The sequence below is a fragment of the Melanotaenia boesemani genome, chromosome 5 (assembly GCF_017639745.1).
Source record: "Melanotaenia boesemani isolate fMelBoe1 chromosome 5, fMelBoe1.pri, whole genome shotgun sequence".
Taxonomy (NCBI): domain Eukaryota; kingdom Metazoa; phylum Chordata; class Actinopteri; order Atheriniformes; family Melanotaeniidae; genus Melanotaenia; species Melanotaenia boesemani.
Window position 1 is genome coordinate 27,445,264 of NC_055686.1, and position 19,725 is coordinate 27,464,988.

The 19,725-nt window shown below is 39.2% G+C and overlaps 2 protein-coding genes across 5 annotated transcripts in view; both read right to left on the minus strand.

The window, feature by feature from the left end:
• The window catches only part of LOC121639986 (Fc receptor-like protein 5), a 907,115-nt gene extending 903,812 nt beyond the window's left edge, over positions 1 to 3,303 (minus strand). For all 4 annotated transcript variants that reach the window (XR_006010298.1, XM_041985606.1, XM_041985608.1 and 1 more), the window contains exons 1-3: positions 3,135 to 3,303; positions 2,967 to 3,002; positions 2,520 to 2,786 (exon numbers count right to left, since the gene is read on the minus strand). Coding sequence is in view for 3 of the 4 variants with exons in the window: in XM_041985606.1 (XP_041841540.1) it covers positions 2,520 to 2,786; positions 2,967 to 3,002; positions 3,135 to 3,171 (340 nt within the window). In the remaining variant the exon portion in view is untranslated. The remainder of the gene's footprint in view (positions 1 to 2,519; positions 2,787 to 2,966; positions 3,003 to 3,134) is intronic.
• Positions 3,304 to 4,899: 1,596 nt separating this feature from the next.
• Positions 4,900 to 19,725, minus strand: part of LOC121639290 — a 29,714-nt gene continuing 14,888 nt past the window's right edge. The window contains exons 18-27 of the mRNA XM_041984452.1: positions 15,367 to 15,427; positions 14,290 to 14,395; positions 12,955 to 12,990; positions 11,590 to 11,877; positions 11,095 to 11,361; positions 10,663 to 10,911; positions 10,264 to 10,392; positions 5,493 to 5,555; positions 5,268 to 5,323; positions 4,900 to 5,167 (exon numbers count right to left, since the gene is read on the minus strand). Of these exons, the coding sequence (XP_041840386.1) occupies positions 5,268 to 5,323; positions 5,493 to 5,555; positions 10,264 to 10,392; positions 10,663 to 10,911; positions 11,095 to 11,361; positions 11,590 to 11,877; positions 12,955 to 12,990; positions 14,290 to 14,395; positions 15,367 to 15,427 (1,255 nt within the window). The 3' untranslated portion in view covers positions 4,900 to 5,167. The remainder of the gene's footprint in view (positions 5,168 to 5,267; positions 5,324 to 5,492; positions 5,556 to 10,263; positions 10,393 to 10,662; positions 10,912 to 11,094; positions 11,362 to 11,589; positions 11,878 to 12,954; positions 12,991 to 14,289; positions 14,396 to 15,366; positions 15,428 to 19,725) is intronic.

Here is a 19,725-nt window from a genome sequence, read left to right on the forward strand (position 1 = left end):
GACTCTGCAGACTGAAACTGTACACTTGCTCTTGCTTGATGTTTTCTACCATTTATAACCATGTGATATTTTAAAAACATAATAATGTGGTTTTCTGCTTCTGGGTATCTATTAGGGGACAGAAGACAAGTATCAGATTGTGTTCAACAGGATTTTGAGCAAAGTTTATACCATAAATTGAAGCAAAATGTCTCAGAAACTGTATGTAACAAATATGTCACATCAGGCTGTTATGGGATAAAATGCAATGTGAACCTCAACATTAAACATATATTTACCTAATATTAAAGCCCTTTAAGGAACAAATACTTATCATAATGTCCTGATAAATTAAATCTTCAAACTGAAAGAGGGCACACTTTAGTTAATATATATATATATATATATATATATACAGTATATATATATATATATATATATATATATATATATATATATATATATATATATACATATATAAACAGAGTATATAACCACAACTTAAAAACACACACCTGATTACAGTACACTACCCCACTTCCCATCCTCAGAGGACCTCAGGATCCATGAGGGCTCATAAGTTAAAAAATCATGTCAGATAAATAAGAAGGTCCAAGACCATTAAGGCATTTTAAAACCATTAAAAGAGCCTTAAAATTAATCCTGAAACACACGGGGGAGCCAGTGCAGTAATACATTTTATTTTTAAGTGCTTTTCAAGGCCCTCACAGACAGTACAGCAACAATCAAGGAAACAGTAATGAATAAAATGAATATTCAATAAAAAAAATAAAAAAAAAGAACGGCAGTGTATTTCCAGTTACAGTGCTTACAGTTGGTAGGCAATCTTAAACAGATAGGTGTTGTTAAGGCAAGCAGAAGTGCTGACATCTTAAAGTTCCTCTTTAAAACTTGTGTAATGACTCGCAGTCTTGCCTGCTCTGACAACAGGATGTGGTTACAGCTGCTCTTCATGATAAAGGCTATGAAATGATGAATGCTGTGTTTTTCCATTTTGACCTGCTTGCGCTACGGGTTCATGTGACTTGCATAATCTGTGCAATAAAAAAGCTGCACTGGGGTTGAGAGAGTTGACACCAGATACTCTCTGAGTGCTGAGCCACTGTCTCTCCCCATCGCGATGTTAAAAGCTTCAACCTGAGTTCTTTGTGTCTCATTTCTTGATAGAAAAATACCCATCATTTTTGAGTCTGGATTTGAAAATAAGAAGAAATTCAGTATCACGGATATCTGGCAGAGAATTCCAAAACTGGGAAGCCACTGATGGGTCTCTGCCCCATGTTGGTGAGGTGGGCAGAGGGCAAAGTGAGGTGCATGGAGGATGACGAGTATCTGAAGGGACGGACTAGGGTGGTGATGTAAAGGAATTCAAACAGATATGGAGGGGCAAGGTTATGGATGGCCTTAATGGTACAGAGGAGGAGTTTGAATTAAAAATTTTGGTAAACCATGGGCCTGTGATGTTCCTGTAGAATGGGGTTAACATGATTTGAGGGGGTTTTGGTGGTAACTCGAGCAGCAGAGTTATAAACCAGTTTTTTGATGGAGGAACATAATATAATATTATAATAATATTTCATAGATGAAAGGTTGATGTGGGACTGGAATGTGTACTGCAATTAGCAGGTGAAAGCCAGGGTACATCCTGGACAGGTTGCCAGTCCATCTCAGGGACAACATAGAGGGACAAACAATCATTCATGCTCACAATTACTCCTAGGGAGAATTTAAAGTGTCCAATTATCAATAGCATGCCATTATTTGGACGGTGGGAGGAAGCTGAAGAACCCAAAGAGAACCCATGAAAACTCCACACAAAAACCCTCCCCCCATTCGACTAACTATAGACTACTATATAATTATATTGCACCTATGTATAGTTAATCAATATAACTTCAGCTGTACTGATTTATTTTTATAAAACTGTTTCAAAAGAAGCCTTTAACTATTTCAGAAAACGGAGGTCCACATTTATGAAATTACCCAGTTCTTTCACTTCCACATATGCTGCAGTCTTTGTTGTGCAACTTGTCAGCATCGCTCAGTCATCTGCTACTATGACCATTTTTAGCCATTCTGCCCAACTTAAAAACCACTCTGTCGCTGATGTAATTACTTTTTATAACTGTTTGCAGCGTTTCATTTGCTCCACCTCCAGACCTGTGTTCACTTGCAAACTGAATCTTTTTTACCCTAAAAGGAGCATTGTAAGTGCTGTCACTCCTATTTTAATGCTGCCTAGTGTGTCATGACTGATAATAAGGTCAGAGGCAAAACTCTGTTTTCACTTACAAAAACTTTTCATTAGACTAAAATGTACATTAAATGATGTGTTGTTGTCATAAAATGAGATTTTTGCACCATGCACACAACAACCCCTTTTCTGCTAAAATGTAAATGCATAGTTTACAATGTTAGCATCAAAAAGACCTCGAAGACTTCCAACCAGTTTTTTTTCCACTTGAATATTTCTGTTACATTTGATCTGCTTTAAAATGGAGATGATGTTGACATCTTACCTGATACTGATAAAGTGATGGTGTTACTCTGATTTGTGGAACGTGCAGAGCCCTTGTGATGACCGACGCACCAATAATCCCCACTCAGGTCTGCTGTTAGGTTCAGGGAGTAGGAGTTGTTTGTGTTGATGGCGACAACTGGTTGACCATTCCTGCTGAATTCGTAGAGCCAGTCTTTCCCACTTCCTCCTTTCATGCCACATGTGAAGATTACACACTCTCCCACAAACAGATGGGATGAATTGGGTTCAAGGGTCAATTCAGCATCTAGAGATAAATGAAAATAAACATGCTAACTTCAAAGTTTAATTAGGAAAAATGATATTGTTTCATTTTGACATAAATTAAAGTTATAAATATTAGCATCATAAAACAAAAGGAATCTTCCATTAGGAGAAACTCTATATTTCTTTTAAAAATCAAACAACAAAAAAAAAGTTGCATTACCTTGAGTGTGTCCACAGCAGAAGAGAGTGCTTATTACTGAAATAAAGAATCATTTATCCTATTAGAAATGGTTACAAGTTATTTATACAAAGACTGATAGTTAATGTTTTAGTCACAAGTTTATTTAATCTGTAATATTACAAGAAAGGGAGTTAATGCTATACTCACAGAATAACTGTAGCACACAGAACAAGGTGTGGTCCATCCTCACGTCAAAACTCAGACTCTGCTTCTGAAAATGAGTGACTAAAACCGCAGGAAGGGAAAGGGAATCTGGAGGGAAATATTGTTAAATGTGATGTAGAGGTTTTGTACACCCTATTTGCTCTGAGTTGAATCTCCACTTCCTTTTTTAATAGAAAACCTTGTTACACATATCACATGATCTACTGTCTAAAAAAAAACAGGACGCAACATGACGTCTACTTGTTAAAACTACAAAACACAAGATCAGCTAAGTATTCAACATTTTTTAATGCAATGTTCATTCAAAATGCACCTTAAGTGTTTCTGTGCCATGTTTCTGTGAAAACTGTTGTTTTGTGCAAAAGAGGACAAAAGAAAAAAATGTCTTATCAGTTAAACATGCTACAGATGTAAACATTAGCGTATATCTCATGTTTAGACATAACTTCATCACACCTTCAAAGAAATATGTCAGGGGGTTCATTTTATTTAGACACTGTCATCAGCAAATTATTTAATCATTTATTTATTTTCAAACTGTTACGTTTATATAGTTTTTATTTTATTATCTATTTTAACCAATTGCATAGTTTATATGAACTCTTTAATAGAAGTTTTTATACATGTTGGTCCTATTCGTTGCCACAGTTTTTAGATTGATTTGATCCTTGTTCTTATTCATTTTTTTCCACTCCAGGGCTTTCCTCATAGGGCTCTCCACTTCAGGAGCTCTGCTTGCTCTGACTGTGTGGTTGTTGCCACGGTGATTGACCTTGTGTGGGTAGTTGGGGCCCTGCAGTGCAGCCCTATGGTTGTGGGGTGGACCTGATCCCACCCAGATCGGAGCAGATTAACAGCCTCTTTGGTTATGAGGTGGCTCTTGATGTGGATGGACCCCTGGGTTATCGTTTCCTCACCTTGGTCACCAGTGGCAAGAAATATCTTTGATTACAGTATACTGTTTATTTTGCTATTTAGACTCAGTTTGTTTTATAGTAGGGTGTAAATGCAAGATGCTCTAGGAATGCATTTATGTTTGTTATATTCTACACAAGAATGTAGAAGACTTGCTTCATTTAAAATAAGTTTCTATAAAACATTTAAAATCTATTTTAAAAAAGATACAGATTAACATAAAGCTGAGGCTTATTAAGAGGCAGGCAGATTAATAAAGGGTGAAGCATTGCAAAGGTCACCCCAAATCACACATAAAACTCAGCCTATGCACATGCACACACAGTACTACTACCAAAACAAGGAAATAAGACAGAGAACAGCACACAAAACAGACAGTGTCACAGGAAGGGCCTAACCTCCCCCACTGTGAGCTCTCAGCTACCAAAAAAAGGAGAACACAATCTATTAATTAAATAAAATAAACAGTATCTTATAGCTGTTGAAGAACCTTACAAGTCATCCCCAACAATGCAGAACTGGCTGGAGATCAACAGTTACAGCTAAAGACTACCGTCCATCAAAAACAATGATAACAGTTTAAAACCATTTGAGGAAGTAAACCTTGTTCCTGGTTCTTAAAGTGGGGTCAGCACACAAACGTTATACTGTGATAGTAAACTAAACACACCAGAGTAAAAATATGTGTTTTGTTTATGCATCTACTAGGATTTTGTATTTTTTAATAAATTAGTTAAAGAAAAAACTTTTTTTGTGTGTGTAAATGTTGAAGGCAGTCAAATTTAAATGGACTAGATCAATTAATAACGAAATATTCAAAGAATTATTAAATATTTTTATTTGTACAATGCAATAAACATGCTTTTTTGGGGTGTAGGCAAATGAACTAAGAATACATAGAATGCTACAAACAAACAGCTTTGAAAAAGTTAATTGCTCCATAAAAAGATCTAAGAAGAAGCTAGTACAATGCAAAATAACCTGCACATAAAAACAGCAACTTGAATTTTTTTTCCCAATTATCATGTAATAATAACATATAACAGCTTGAAGAAAATGCCCCTGAAAAGTGAAAACATGGTGCATCCATTTTTGTAGCCCTAAAAAAAGGAAAAAAGGTAGAACATAATTTTATTCTATACATATTTTTAACTAAAAAAGACAGATCATAACCTGTAGATCATAAAGCAGCGTTATCACCTAGAGTTTGACTTCAGAATAAATAGTTTCCTCTTCGGCGGCATGAGAGGCTTGTCCTGTAGGTGGAGACATAATTCAGAACAGCTTAGAATATGTTAATTAAACAAGGTTACATATAGCAAAAATGGGCTTTAAACAAAAATACAAACATTTAAAAAGACATTAAAAAACAAACAAGAACAACAAACTGGGGCATGATGTGGTAAATAAATGTTTTTTAGATACCTTTGTCTATGCTGCTTTTACTTTTTTTGCAGAAATCCACCTGTGCATAAAGTAAACTCTCATCTGAAACCAGAAAGAGTTATCAGGGACTCAGTTATTAAAATGTCCACAAGATAAATGATATTTTCTGAATCAAAATGCTGAAGAGGATCTTAACTTGTTATACATCACATATAAACAGTAACATGTTTATTTATTATCACAGATTTATAGCAGCCATTTTATAGACTAACATGAAATCATGGTTGATTATCTCAAGGGTTTAATTACTTTTTATGTACACACACACACACACACACACACACACCCCATCAAGAAATAAGATACATAAACATATTTAATAACAAATACATCAACAGTAGCAGTTATTGAGCTTGACTGTACTACCTGTACATGTTAAAATCTTTATCTCAAAGTAAACAATGATTTTTTTGTTATTAACTCTTCTGCTTAGATTGATCAGGGAATGCATAAATGTGTGTGTTATTTATCTACTTACTGCTGTATATCAGATTATCTTTAAATATCATATATGCATAGCAGATATTGTTTGCTATCTGGTGATACTTCAGTGAGCAGTTATGATCATGCTGTGTGACCTTTATGTGCATCATGTTTATTATATATGTGTTCTGTGTTATGTTGTGGAAATTGCATGTAGCACAGGTTGAGCAAGCTTATAGATTTTCCTTCACCGAATCGCTTTAATAACATTTTTTCAGCTATAGACCGGACAGTAATTCATATCATGTAAGAACATTTATCCTGAATACTTCCCCCTTGTTGCAGTGCTTTCACACTTAGTCTTGTCAACTGAGGATTGATCTGTAGAACAGTTAAAACATATTTAAATTGTATTGGTGTCTGTTAAATTAAGGTCTAAAGGATTTAACAGGTTTCCCTGATTCCCCAAGACTTCCTCTTTTTTCCTAAAAAAATCACATCATTTTTAGTTTTTGCCTTTAGGAATCCTTTCATGGCTGTAATATTGTATGGGTTTGAGACTCCAACTCCTTCATTATTTAGTTGACTGTAAATGAACAACTTCCACTGTCCAGTCTCTCAGCACTTCCTTAAGTCTCCTTCCACTCTGCACAACACACTCAGCAATACTCTGATTATAAACCAAACATAGATCAATAATGGTCAATGGCAGTGGAGCCTATCCCAGATTGAAATAACGTCAGTCTTCATGGTAATTATAATGGCAAATGTAACATTTTAAATATGGTATCCACCGGTGGGTCCAACAGGTGTAAACACAAGTTCATGTGTGTAAAAAAGTTACTTTAGTGATGTTAGGATATTTTATTTATAATGTGTCTTAAAGAAGAATACCTAATGCCACTAAATCAACTATTCAAGTGCATTTGGTCAACAAAGTATTTGTTTAACAACAACTTTAAAATACGTATGCCACAAACAACAGCGCCACCATAACCAGTAACACCCGAAACTCCACCCAGACATATTGGGTATCAAATGAAACTAGAAAAGCTGCACTTTCATATGATACCAAGTATAAAAAGATATTCACCACGCACCTCATGTCAGTCTCAAAACAAACACAAAGCTAACCGTCGCATGTCACAGCAGCCTTATCAGATAGCATGTTTATCAACAAATACAGCACCAAATCCCAAAGATATTCTCACAAACAGCCACATATTTTATTTCCTTATTTTCAGTCTATCCACATTGTTCTTCGGCCAAAACTCACAGCGTAGTAATCCATAATGGTGAAACTGCGTCATGCGCTAAAATGTCATATGCTCCCATTCACAGCCATTTTGTTGTCTTGTTGTGGGTCTTGGCATTGTAAATAAAGTTTGGTCGAATTCTACATCTTACAAGCTTTCCGACGATATCTTACACTTGAACGACACTTTATCTGTCAGGTATAGAAACTTGCGCGTAAACAAAGGAGCATCATTGCCTATGGCGTTAAATCGCTGCCAAATACCTTGATGAGCGTACCAAATACCCTGGCGAGCGTATTTATCAATTCAGCAGCGCATTTCTTAATCGAGCAAGCGTTTTGCTCTGATCGCTGGAGTTTTTTAATTACTCGCGGGGCCGTGAACGCAGCACAGCGAACGTAAAACACCAATTCGGTGACAGCACAGGACTTGGCTGTATTAATTTTTTTTTTTTTTTTTTAATAGCTTGGTGCAACTTTATTGCCCCAATAGTAGGGAAACATGTACAAACACGACAGTTTAACCTGAAAGTAAGCGGAAAATCCTATTGGAGCACCAAGAAGATTCTAAATGACAGTTTAGAAAACAAATATAATACAGAGAGGTAAAAGTGATCGGATTACTGAGGGTTAAAACTAAATAAACATATTAATACTGCACTTATGTTTGTCAATGAATGCATTATTATGTTAATGTTGAAATAAGTGTAAACACAATAATTTCATACATTTCTGGAGGGAAATATTCATCTCAACCAACAAGCTAGCATTTATTAAAGATCAGACATGATGGTCCTTATTAGCCTCCATATTTCTTACTGATAACCACTTCTGTAAGGTTAAATGATTAGGTTGTTACGGCTTACTTTCATCTTATTATTAAATCCGTGTGGTAGTATATAATGTCCCGGCAGTATGGACGGCTCCGCCTCGATATACTAAGCGTGGTGACACTTTTACTCCTGTATACAAAAAATGTTACTGTAGACATTCAATAGTTCCAAACACCAGATCAGACTGCGATCATCACCAATACATTCCTTTAGTTTCCAGAGGTAAATCAATGCAATATCAGTCTTATAAGTCACGAAAATGCTTGTACATTCTGTCTACGTCCTGCAATAACATATTTGCGTCTGTTAAATGTGATACAATTTTGTTTAAATGTATTTTGCCTTTGTATGTTATAGCTATTGTGCTTTTACACCATGTCCTCACAGCCTTTTTGTTTTAGTTAAAAAAAAAGTGTGGTCACGGTCTTATATTATGTTTTTCAGTGTACTGATCAAGTGCATTGTTATTCATTAATTCATGGAATTTGATGTGTAATATGACTTTGGTTAGTGGAAACGTATCATCATCTTGTTCTCATATTGCTGGTTATGTTTAGCCTGGAGATGACATTTCGGGGTCCTGTGTTGTATGTTAAGGTGAACAGTTTTTTCATGTACTGGGGATTTTAATGTGTAGTAGCAGGGAAACCTCTGGAGTTTGTAATGCTTTTCATGAATTCTCTATTACATATAATAGAAAATCACAGAGCAGATGACTTGTTAGGTAATTATCCAGAGCCTACTGGCTTTTCTCCATTAAATTTTATTTAAACTGTTTAAATATTTATGAAAACTGCTTTGTCCCTTTTGCTTTCCATGTTTCACCAATAACTGAGTAATAATCACCTAAATTTGATTCCTAATTAACTTATATTTCACAGATTCCCAGTGCATCTCTATTCACTATGACTCTTTTATCTTCCCTCTTTATTCTTGTATTACTCTTTCACTCATACTTGTTGACTTATTTGGTAACAATCATTTATATTAGGTCATGTTACAGCTGCTCTACATTTACGTTCTGTAGCTAGTTTAGCCATTACTCATTACTAGTCATTTAAAAAAAAATATCTTTATTCAGGAGCAGCAGGCAGGAACACTGACGTCCCGTGCTGTCACCGAATTGGAAATGAAAATTCTGGCCAATCAGATTAATCAGAAGGTTACCGCCCCCGACTGACAAATACGCCCGCTGAACAGAGAGAGCGAGCAGAGTTTTCCGACGAGAGCGTACTGGTGAGTGTGGGGGGGCGTGTTTTACGCTCGCTGTGCTGCGTTCACGGCCCCGCGAGTAATTAAAAAACTCCAGCGATCAGAGCAATGCGCTCGCTCGATTAAGGAATGCGCTGCTGAATTGATAAATACGCTCACAGGGATATTTGGTACGCTCATCAAGGTATTTGGCAGCGATGTAACGCCATACATTGCCATTTTGCTGCAGTTACGCACGCGGACCCACCGGAAAGAGCGAATATCAAACAGCGTTCATTTTTTTTTGCTTCATTATAACTTTTTATCCATTTAGAACGAAGGATAAAAGCCATGAACATGTCCAAGAAATTACAAAGAACCAAATACACCGTGTTGGAAGTTCTGGAGGAAATACAGACACAGCACAATTTGGCACAGTTTGCGTATCCAAGTGGCCAAATGGAAAGTCCTCCTGGTACTATCCACACTAAAATCTGCATAAAAGCTATGAGCTTTGTTCTGTCCTCATGAAACGTTGTACAGTTGTAGTCAAGGAGTTGCTGAATCCATGCAGTGGTATCTTTATGCACAGAATGATTTCTGTCATGATGTTTTCATCGGTGTACAACAAAAAAATTGCAGAGGATATATTTTTTTTACCTATGGTTTATGACAATTTGCACAGGCATATTAACATTCACAATGTTTCTGACACTGGATTTATATTCCATAGGGTCTTACCTAATCATTGAGACCACACTTATGTATATTGACCTAAAAATTAGAGAGTTATTGTTGATTTAATTTGTGTAGGTCTGTTCAGGCAAACCACACCTCCAAAAACCCTAGGGCTTAAAGGGTTAATGTAGAGCAATAGCAGTATGTGAATGTGGAGTGAATGATAGATTTAATGTAAAGTGCTTTGAGTGGCTTGAAAACAGCTATATAAATCTAATCCATCATTATTTTATGTTGTTTTTCTGACCATATTTAAATTGAAATGTTAATTTCTGTAATAAAAAACATCATTAGGGAGAGAATATCTTACCTTGCGACTGTCTGTAGTAGTGCAATAGCAGCACCAAAATCAACAGGAGTGCAATAATCAGTAAAATCCCAAGTATCAACCCTATGATTGACTGTACAGAAAACAAAAGGTTTTTGTCCTTGGATGCTGCTGCAACAATAAAAGGAAGGAAAAAAAAGCATGTCATGTATGCGTAGGGTCATGTACATTTACACAAGCAAACAAATACATATAATTAAAATGCATCAGAGCGCACATATTTAATAGGTGTACACATATAAACCTATCCATGTGTTTTATGAAATCATATTTTTTCAGCATACCCAGTAAAGCAGATACATATAAAGTCAACTTAAACTTGAAATCTTTAAGTAAACATGTTGTACTTTCCAGAGCTAGGAGCCAAACAGCCAAACTCACATTTTACTGATATCCAGCTTGATGGTGAGGCTTCTCCTGAGCACTCACACTTGTAGAAGCCTTCATGTGTCTTTGACACTGCAGAAATATTCACCTCCCTCCTGGTATCATTTTGGATGAGCTGATCATTGTGGTAGAAAGACACACTAGAATGTTTAAAAACTGTTTCATTCCTCAAATTGCAGACAAGAGTAACAGCTTCACCCTCAGTCACTGGCTGTACCGGGCTCATCAATTTAATATTCTGCCCTGTGAAACATTAAAACATAGTTTAATTTTTCATCTAAACATACACTCCTTGCATTTTTCTGTAGTCTAATGAGGCTGAGGCTACAGAACTGATCATTAATATTAGTTTGTGTTATGCTAGTTTTTAACTTTTAAATGAGAAACAACATTAATGACGCCAAAAGAAAAACACCAAACACCTACGTTGAACTGTGATGTTGACTGCATTGCTAAAGTCAGATCCAGACTCACACCAGTACACCGCTGTTTTCTTGGTAGATTTCTGGACTGTGCAAGTGGATCCAGTCATGTTCCCCCAGGCGGAGCAGTTTCCAACATGGCCAGCATGAGTTAACCTCATCACTCTCCACTCAGAAGACCTTCCTTCACACTGCAGCGATACAGTTTCTCCAGAAAAGTGCTGCACACTGTCAGGAGTCACTTTGATTGATGCAGATGCTGGAGGAGAATCTAAGAAGAAAGTCCATCAGCTTATACATATGTGACTTTTTTATAGGTTTATTGAGTGTATCAACTCACTACTAAAATAGTTGTCATCAACTTTATGCTGAAGTCTTTGAGACTCAACCTGTGTTCCTTTTTTTCTGTTCTCTTTCTTGTCCATTTATTTTCAAACAAAGGCCCTCTTATTCCTTGGGGGGGACACAAACTAAAAAACAAAACAGCAAGTATTCTTACCAACACACCAGACAAATCTGGGTTTGCTTTGCAACAGTTGGTTCCTCTTTTCAGCTTTGCAAATATATCCTGCTGTGTGTGTCTGTCCATGAATGACGTAGGAATCCTCTGCTGTCCCACTGGTGGTACCAGGCAGCTCCTCATAGTGATACGAGTTGTTGGACTGTATGTGTACAGCCTTGTACCAGTAGACCCTCCATCCGTTAGATGGAATTATACAGGTCAGTGTTACAGAAGATCCAGAAGTGAGCCATGATGAAGACACGTTGAGATGACGTCTGCGTTCGCCTGTTGGAATGAAAACATGCCACATAACTTTCTTTCACGTTAAACTCTTACTTAGTTATTCTCTTTCAGGATATTTTTTTTACCTCTTTTTAACTAGAACACTTTCTAATTGGGGAGTGTGAGATATGTGCATTACAGAAGCTTTGTGCAAACACTAGGAAGCACCAATCCTAACATATAGCATATCAAAATGAGAGGGAGAAACGCTGCTAATATAATATACAAAGTATTGCCACCTAAACAAAACGGTATTCAAGCCCCAAACAGTTAACACAGAAATGTAACAAATATATGAAAACAGCACGGTTGACTAGTGCTTTTGCTCATTTTCCCAATTCAAGTGAATCGAACAAATAAGGTTTCATATGAAAGCAGAGACTACTGATTCCAAAAACAAGAAAAAGAACAAAGCTGTATGATCTAGCAACTAAAGAGTAGCAAATAACAAAAACACTGGGTCAGCATGGTTTTCTGGTTGTTTTATTTCACCTAAAAAAGACTGCTAATGCTTGAAATGAATCATGAAGATCCAGGTAGCCTCCATAAAGATAAAAGAGGTTGTATAGTGAAGTATTGACTCTCCCTGTGATATGTTGGGGTTGATTTTCTTCTGGATCCCTATGTTTCTAAGATGTATCCTTTGATTCTCCTGACACTGGGGGGAAAGAAGGCACAGCAAAAAAAAAAAAAAAAAAAAAAAGATTGGGAACCACTGCTTTGTGCAATGAGACTGACTACCACTCTGGATTCTTGTATTTTTGTTTTTTTTTTTTGTTGCAGAAATCCAGTTGTTCAAATTCTTGCTGAATATGTAATCCTGACTTGACTCTTTTTGCTCTGGTATGTCACATGTGATGTTAATAAACTCTCAAATCAATAAGTTTGATTTAACAGCAACTGGAACTGAACACAAAACCCATAATTAAAATAAAGAGAAATGAAAAAACGAGACATTGGAAAACTTCCATTAGCAAAGCCTTCTGATAAAATCATTTCTAAGGATCGGGATAAGGATCAGCTGTGAAGCAAAGGGACATTTGCCTGAAGTGGTAATGCAGAAAAATGTGGAATACTCACATTGAACAGGTTCAGAGTGGAGGAGTGTGTTCAGCACTGAAATTAAGATCAAAACATGGTTAGAGAAAACCTCCCAATCAAATAGTGTTTGGGAACTGCTTGTGTTTTACTGATGGCAATAATAAATAAATTATTGTTTCTGAACAAAACATTTTAACCTCATCCAACTGCTTGAAAATTCATTTTTTATACATTCAACCACATGTGAAGCAATGTCACACTCAATGACTGCAAACTAATAGGTGCTAATTTATCCCTGAGCAGTTTTCATGAGTCACCGTTTAATAAAATGTGGGTGCTGTCACCTTGAAGATTTTTTATTTTTTTATTTTTTACATGCTGACTGGGTATTTATTAATCTGTAGACATTACTTTGCTTAAAGATGTTATACCTATTTATGGTAAATGGACTTGTACTTATATAGCATTTTTCCAGTCAGCTTGGCCACTCAAAGCATTTTACACTACATTCACCCATTCACACACACACACACACACACACACACACACACCAACATGTGGTCAGAGAAAGCCTGGAATTGATCCACCAACCTTCTGGTTGGAAGACAACTGTTCTTCCACAGCAGAGCAAAGCTAAAGCACCAACACCAACACAATCAGTACAGACTGTTCCACATCAGGCTCAGACTGGCCCACAGCGTGGCAAAATAAAACAACGTGCAAAATAATGAATTTATGTAAATTAGTAAAAATGTAACACATTTATGCCTGTACAAACAAAAGGCATGCTCGGAGGCTCCGCCCACTTGTCCCCATTTCCCAAATTTTGTCTCGCCTCCACCTCTGATTCCACCATTAATTTCAGATCATACCAGATTTTCTCTTTTGTTATGTCTTTCTGTGTTTTCCAATGTTATTTTGGGCAAAATGTGAAAGCATGCCATGTATTTATACTCTATGAGCAGAAGTGACGTGCAGCTGCAAGGAAAAGTGCCATGTGCCATCTTTCAGTGTGAATGTTTCACAATCCTTCTTACACGAGGCCCCTGGTGAGCCTTATTAGGCCTGATTCTCTCACTTAGCACTGTTAGACTGGTTTGCTCAAACCTAACCCCTCGTCTGTGTCTTTAGTCATCCTCTCTCATCTGTTTGTCTCCCTTCTCTCATCCATCAATCTTTCACCTTTCTCTACATTCCTCTTCCTATACATAATCTCAACTCTTAATTGTCCTTCTTTAAATTGTTTACCTGTTTACTTTTTCAGGTACCACCTGTGATGTCCTAAGTTAGCTTGGACTTTCTGTGGTCCTTAAATGTCAAGCTTTCTCATGGATACTGGCCACACTGCATTTAAATACTCAATGATGTACTCACAGAATGGCAGCAGCACACAGAACGAATTGCATCCCATCCTCACATCCAACACTGAAACCAGGCCCGTCTGCTTCTGAAAAATATTTCCTGTTTTATGTGTAAATGACTACAGCACAGACAGAACTGTGGATGAAAAGTTGTATCACACTAGTATGAGCTTTCTACAAACTCTTTCTTCCTAATTCACAGCACTATTTCAACATGTTTACATCCTGCTCAGAAACCACAGCTGCATGTGTCATGAATTGTCTGTTTAAAAGGCCCACGCCTAATAGAAATGTTCCTCTTCTGCATTAAAATAAGACATGATGTAGGAGTGGTTTAAACACATTTAATTTCACAACAGTAGCAGAGTAAGTTATGACAGCCACGTTATAAGTAAAGGTGAACCAATTACCAACAATATTTGTTTTTTTTTTTTTTATTATAACTGTTAAAATGGGCAAATGTGACAGATGTGTTGTCATCTGAAACAGTTGGTTGTCATTAAAGAATTGCAAAATGGCCACATTACAGACAATTATGGTTACTGGTATTGAAAGCTGTAAAATATGTTTTCTAATATACAACTTTTGTAATTTTTGTTGTTTTTGTCTAAAATTACACTAAAAGTCTCAGATAGAACAAGTTTATTATTTTATTAGAACTTGTCAAAGACATACATTTCCTCCTAACACTTACAGTAAGTGTTGGCTGGACATGATAATTATAGACGTCATCATCACACTGAGTCATAGAGAGATTGTCATAGATATGTATTTTGTTTCATGTGTCTATTCTTATGACTGTTATTTGTGACTTCTATTTTAATTTTCTGTACAGCACTGGTCCTACTGTATATGGTTTGTTTTAAAATGCCTTATAAATAAAGCTGGGTTGACTGGACTGGATGCCATTTCTGTAGGAAACATCAGTGCACAAATATATACAAAATTAACTCAATGTACTGCACAGGACAGAACAATGTCTGTGTGGTGGGAAAGGTTTCCACCTTCTCTTTTCTCCATCAGTTACACCGGCAAGGTGCAATCAATCAGATCTGACTGCATGGGGCAAAGTGAATGCACTATATCTAACAGGGGTCAGCCAGTCAGTGTGCATCTCCTCTCCTGGTGTATGCTCTGTGATGGCTCCTTGGCTGTTGTGAGAGATGTGGCTGAGCATTAGCTGCTGATAGGCATGGCTCAGTGGGTAGATTGGTCGTCCTGTAGCCCAAGGGTTGCCGGTTCAATCCCAGCCCAACTGACAAGTCTCCATGGCATGTTGGGGTGTCCCTGAGCAAGAGACCGAACCCCTAATTGCTCCTGATGGGTCGTGGTTAGCGCCTTGCATGCTTCCGCCATCAGTGTGTGTGAATGGGTGAATGTGACGTACATGTAAAGCGTTTTGGATAAGAGCGCTGTATAAGTACAGAATATTTACCATATGATAGGGATGGTGAAACCGAGGCCTCATGAATCAAGTTAACTTTGACTCAAATGCATGAAAATGGCTTAGTGTTCTGAACTTGTCCCCAATCATTTGACCAGGTCAAAGAGCTCATCTGCTGGCTGTGGGCGTCTGATGCATCAGAGAAAAAGCGTTGACATGACTTCCTTACTGCACATGTATCATCTCTGTCTCATCTATTAACAGTTGTTCAATAAAGGATGCATTTTCTACCATGAATAAATATTTATTTTCTGTTGTTCATATAAATGATAAAGAGGGGTTATTAGGTAAGATTAGTTAAGGTTACAGAATTGTGGTGTAACTTAAGTATACTGAACTATAATGACACTAGTAGTCTACTCACACCGGGAACGTATAAGGGAAAGGGTGCTTGTGCAACGGGGATAGTGATTGTAGTAGTGATTTTGTAGTAAAATTGTTTATCGCTTTATGTGTCTTATTATTTATAATAGATATTGCACACGTGTGTTATCGTCTACCTTGCACAGCTGATCATCCATCCATCCATCCATCCATCTATTGTCTGCCGCTTATCCGGAGTCGGGTCGCGGGGGAAGCTGCCTAAGCAGGGAAACCCAGACTTCGCTTTCTCCGGCCACATTCACCAGCTCATCCTGGGGGTATCTCAAGGCGTACCCAGACCAGCCGAGAGATGTATTCCGTCCAGGGTGTCCTGAGTCTTCCCTGGGGCCTCTTTCCATTGGGACATGCCTGGAACACCTCAGCAGGGAGGCGTTCAGGAGGCATCCTGGCCAGATACCCCCTGGAACACCTCAGCAGGGAGGCGTCCAGGAGACACCCTGACCAGATGCCCGATTCACCTCATCTAGCTACTCTCAATGTGGCGGAGCAGTGACTCTACTCTGATCCCCTCCCGGATCACCAAGCTTCTCACTCTATCCCTAAGGGAGAACACGGCCACCCTGCGGAGAAAACTCATTTCGGCCACTTGTATTTGCAATCTTGTTGTTTCAGTTACTACCCACAGCTCTTGACCATAGGTGAGGGTAGGAACGTAGATCGACCAGTAAATCGAGAGCTTCGCATTTTTGGCTCCATCTTCACCACAACAGACTGATGCAGAGTCCGCATCACTGTAGACGCCGCACCGATCCTCCTACCAATCTCCTGCTGCATCTTTCCCTTACTCGTGAACAAGACCCGAGATATGTGAACTCCTCCACTTGGGGCAGGACCTCATTGCTGACCCGAAGGAGTCACTCCACCCTTTTCCGGCTGAGGTCTCAGATTTGGAGGTGCTTATTCTCATCTCAGCCACTTCACACTCGACTGCAAATCGCTCCAGTGAGAGCTGGAGTTCACGGCCTGATGAAGCCAACAGAACCACATCATCTGCTAAGAGCAGAGACCCAATCCTCAGGTCACCAAACCGGATCCCCTCAACACCTCGGCTGCGTCTAGAAATTCCATCCATAAAAGTTACAAACAGAATCGGTGACAATGGGCTGCCTTGGCGGAGTCCAACCTTCACCGGAAAGTAATCTGATTTACTGCCAGCGATGTGGACCAAGCTCTGACACCGGTTGTACATGGACCGGACAGCTCATACAAGCAAGTCCAGCACTCAATATTCCTGGAGTACTCCCCACAGGATTCCCCGGGGAACAAGGACGAACGCTATCTCCAAGTCCACATAACACATGTAGACTGGTTGAGCTAACTCCCATGCCCCCTCCAACACCCTGAAGAGAGTGTAGAGCTGGTCCACTGTTCCACAACAGGGATGAAAACCACACTGCTCCTCCTCAATCCAAGGTTCGACTATCTGACGGACCCTCCTCTCCAGCACCTCTGAATAGACCTTACCAGGGAGGAGTGTAACCCCCCTGTAGTTGGAGCACACCCTCTGGTCCCCCTTTTTGAAGAGGGGGACCACCACCCCAGACTGCCAGTCCAGGGGAACTGTCCCCGATGTCCACGCGATGCTGCAGAGGCGTGTCAGCCAAGACAGCCCTACAGCATCCAGAGCCTTAAGGAACTCTTGGCGGACCTCATCAACCCCGGGGGCCCTGCCACCGAGGAGCTTTTTAACCACCATAGCAACCAGGGTCCCCAGACTCTGGTTCCTCATTGGAAAACGTGTTGGTGGTCTTTGCTTTCCACTTCTGAGCTTCCGGATGGTGGACCAGAATCTTCTTGAAGCCGCCCGGAAGTTATTCTCCAGGACTTCTCCAAACTCCTCCCATGCCTGAGTTTTTGCCTTAGCGAGTGCCGAGGCTGCATTCCACTTAGCCTGCCGATACCCATCAGATGCCTCTGGAGTCCAACAGGCCAAAAAGGCCTGACAGGACTCCTTCTTTAACTTGATGTCATTCCTTATTGCTGGTGTCCGCCAACGAGTTTGTGGGTTACAGCCCCAACAGGCACCGACGACCTTACAGCCACAGCTGCGGTTGGCCACCTCAACAATAGAGGCACAGAACACAGCCAACTCGGACTCCATGTCCCCTGCCTCACCCAGGACATTGTTGAAGCTCTGCCGGAGAATGGGGTTGAAACTCTTTCTGACAGGGGACTCTGCCAGACTTTCCCAGCAGACACTGGGACACAGTCACAACACTGTTGGGTCTGCCAGGCCTGACCGTCATCCTCCCTCACCATCTGAGCCAACTCACAACCAGTTAACAGCTCCGCCACTATCTTCACCTGAGTGTCCAAGCCATGTGGCTGCAAGTCGAACGATACAACTACAAAGTCGATCATTGAACTGCAGCCAAGAGTGTCCTGGTGCCAAGTGCACATGTGGGCACTCTTATGCCTGAACAAGGTGTTCGTTATGGATAATCCATGATGAGCACAAAAATCCAACAACAAAACATCACTTGGATTTAGATTAGAGGAGCCATTTATCCCAATCACGCCCCTCCAGGTGTCGTTGTCATTGCCCACGTGGGCATTAAAGTCCCCCAGTAGAACAAGGGAGACCCTGGAAGGTACGCACTCCAACATTCCGTCCAAGGACTCAAAAAAAGGGTGGGTACTCTGAATTGCTATTTGGTGCATAAGCACAAACAACAGTCAGGACCCGTCCCCCCACCTGAAGATGGAGGAAGGCTACCCTTTCGTCCACCGGGGTAAACCCCAACCTACAGACGCCAAATTAGCGGGCAATGAGCATGCCCAAATCTGCTCGGCGCCTCTCACCGGGAGCAACTCCAGAATGGAGGAGGGTCCAGCCCCTCTCAAGGACAGTGCTTCCACAGCCTAAGCCGTGCATTGAGGTGAGTCCAACTATATCTAGCCGGAACTGCTCAACCTCACGCACTAGCTCAGGCTCCTTCCCTGGCAGAGAGGTGACATTCCATGTCCCTAGAGCTAGCTTCTTCAGCCAAGGATCAGACCACCAGCGACCCCACCTTTGGCCGCTGCCCAACTCACATTACACATTCATTCTTGAACACTTTATAGCACACTGCACATTTATGTACATGTGTATGTGATTATTTACTCAATTTTTTTATCTTTATTTTCTATCTAGTATTTTTTTTTTATTATTATTTTTTATTTTATAATCTTTTATGGCATTCTTGGTGGACGGCAAAGTAAGATTTTCATTGTTCAGGGAAACTTGTTTCCTTCTTGTGGAAATGACAAGAAACACTTTGAATCTTGAAATGTATTATGAGAAAAATGCTTTGGAAACTCTGTGATGTGTCATAGATGTTTAGTTAAAAATCTATTTTCTCAATAATGTTAGGCTTCAGTCTTCTTCTCTTCTGGCACACTACCTCTCCAGCTTTGGAGAGGTTGCACCTGAAAGAAACATAAGAATAAAATCGTAATTAACCAAGGTTAAAATAATCAAAATTCTCTGCTGATTGTGATCAGAAACCAGCTTGGCTGTCTAAGGTTGTCTAAGCTTTTTCAGGTCATGGTGTTCCTCTGCAGCTGTAGACGGAGACATTTCCTCTGATGAAGTTTATGATTAACTTAAAAACTGCTTTTTGCAAGGCTATTTATAAA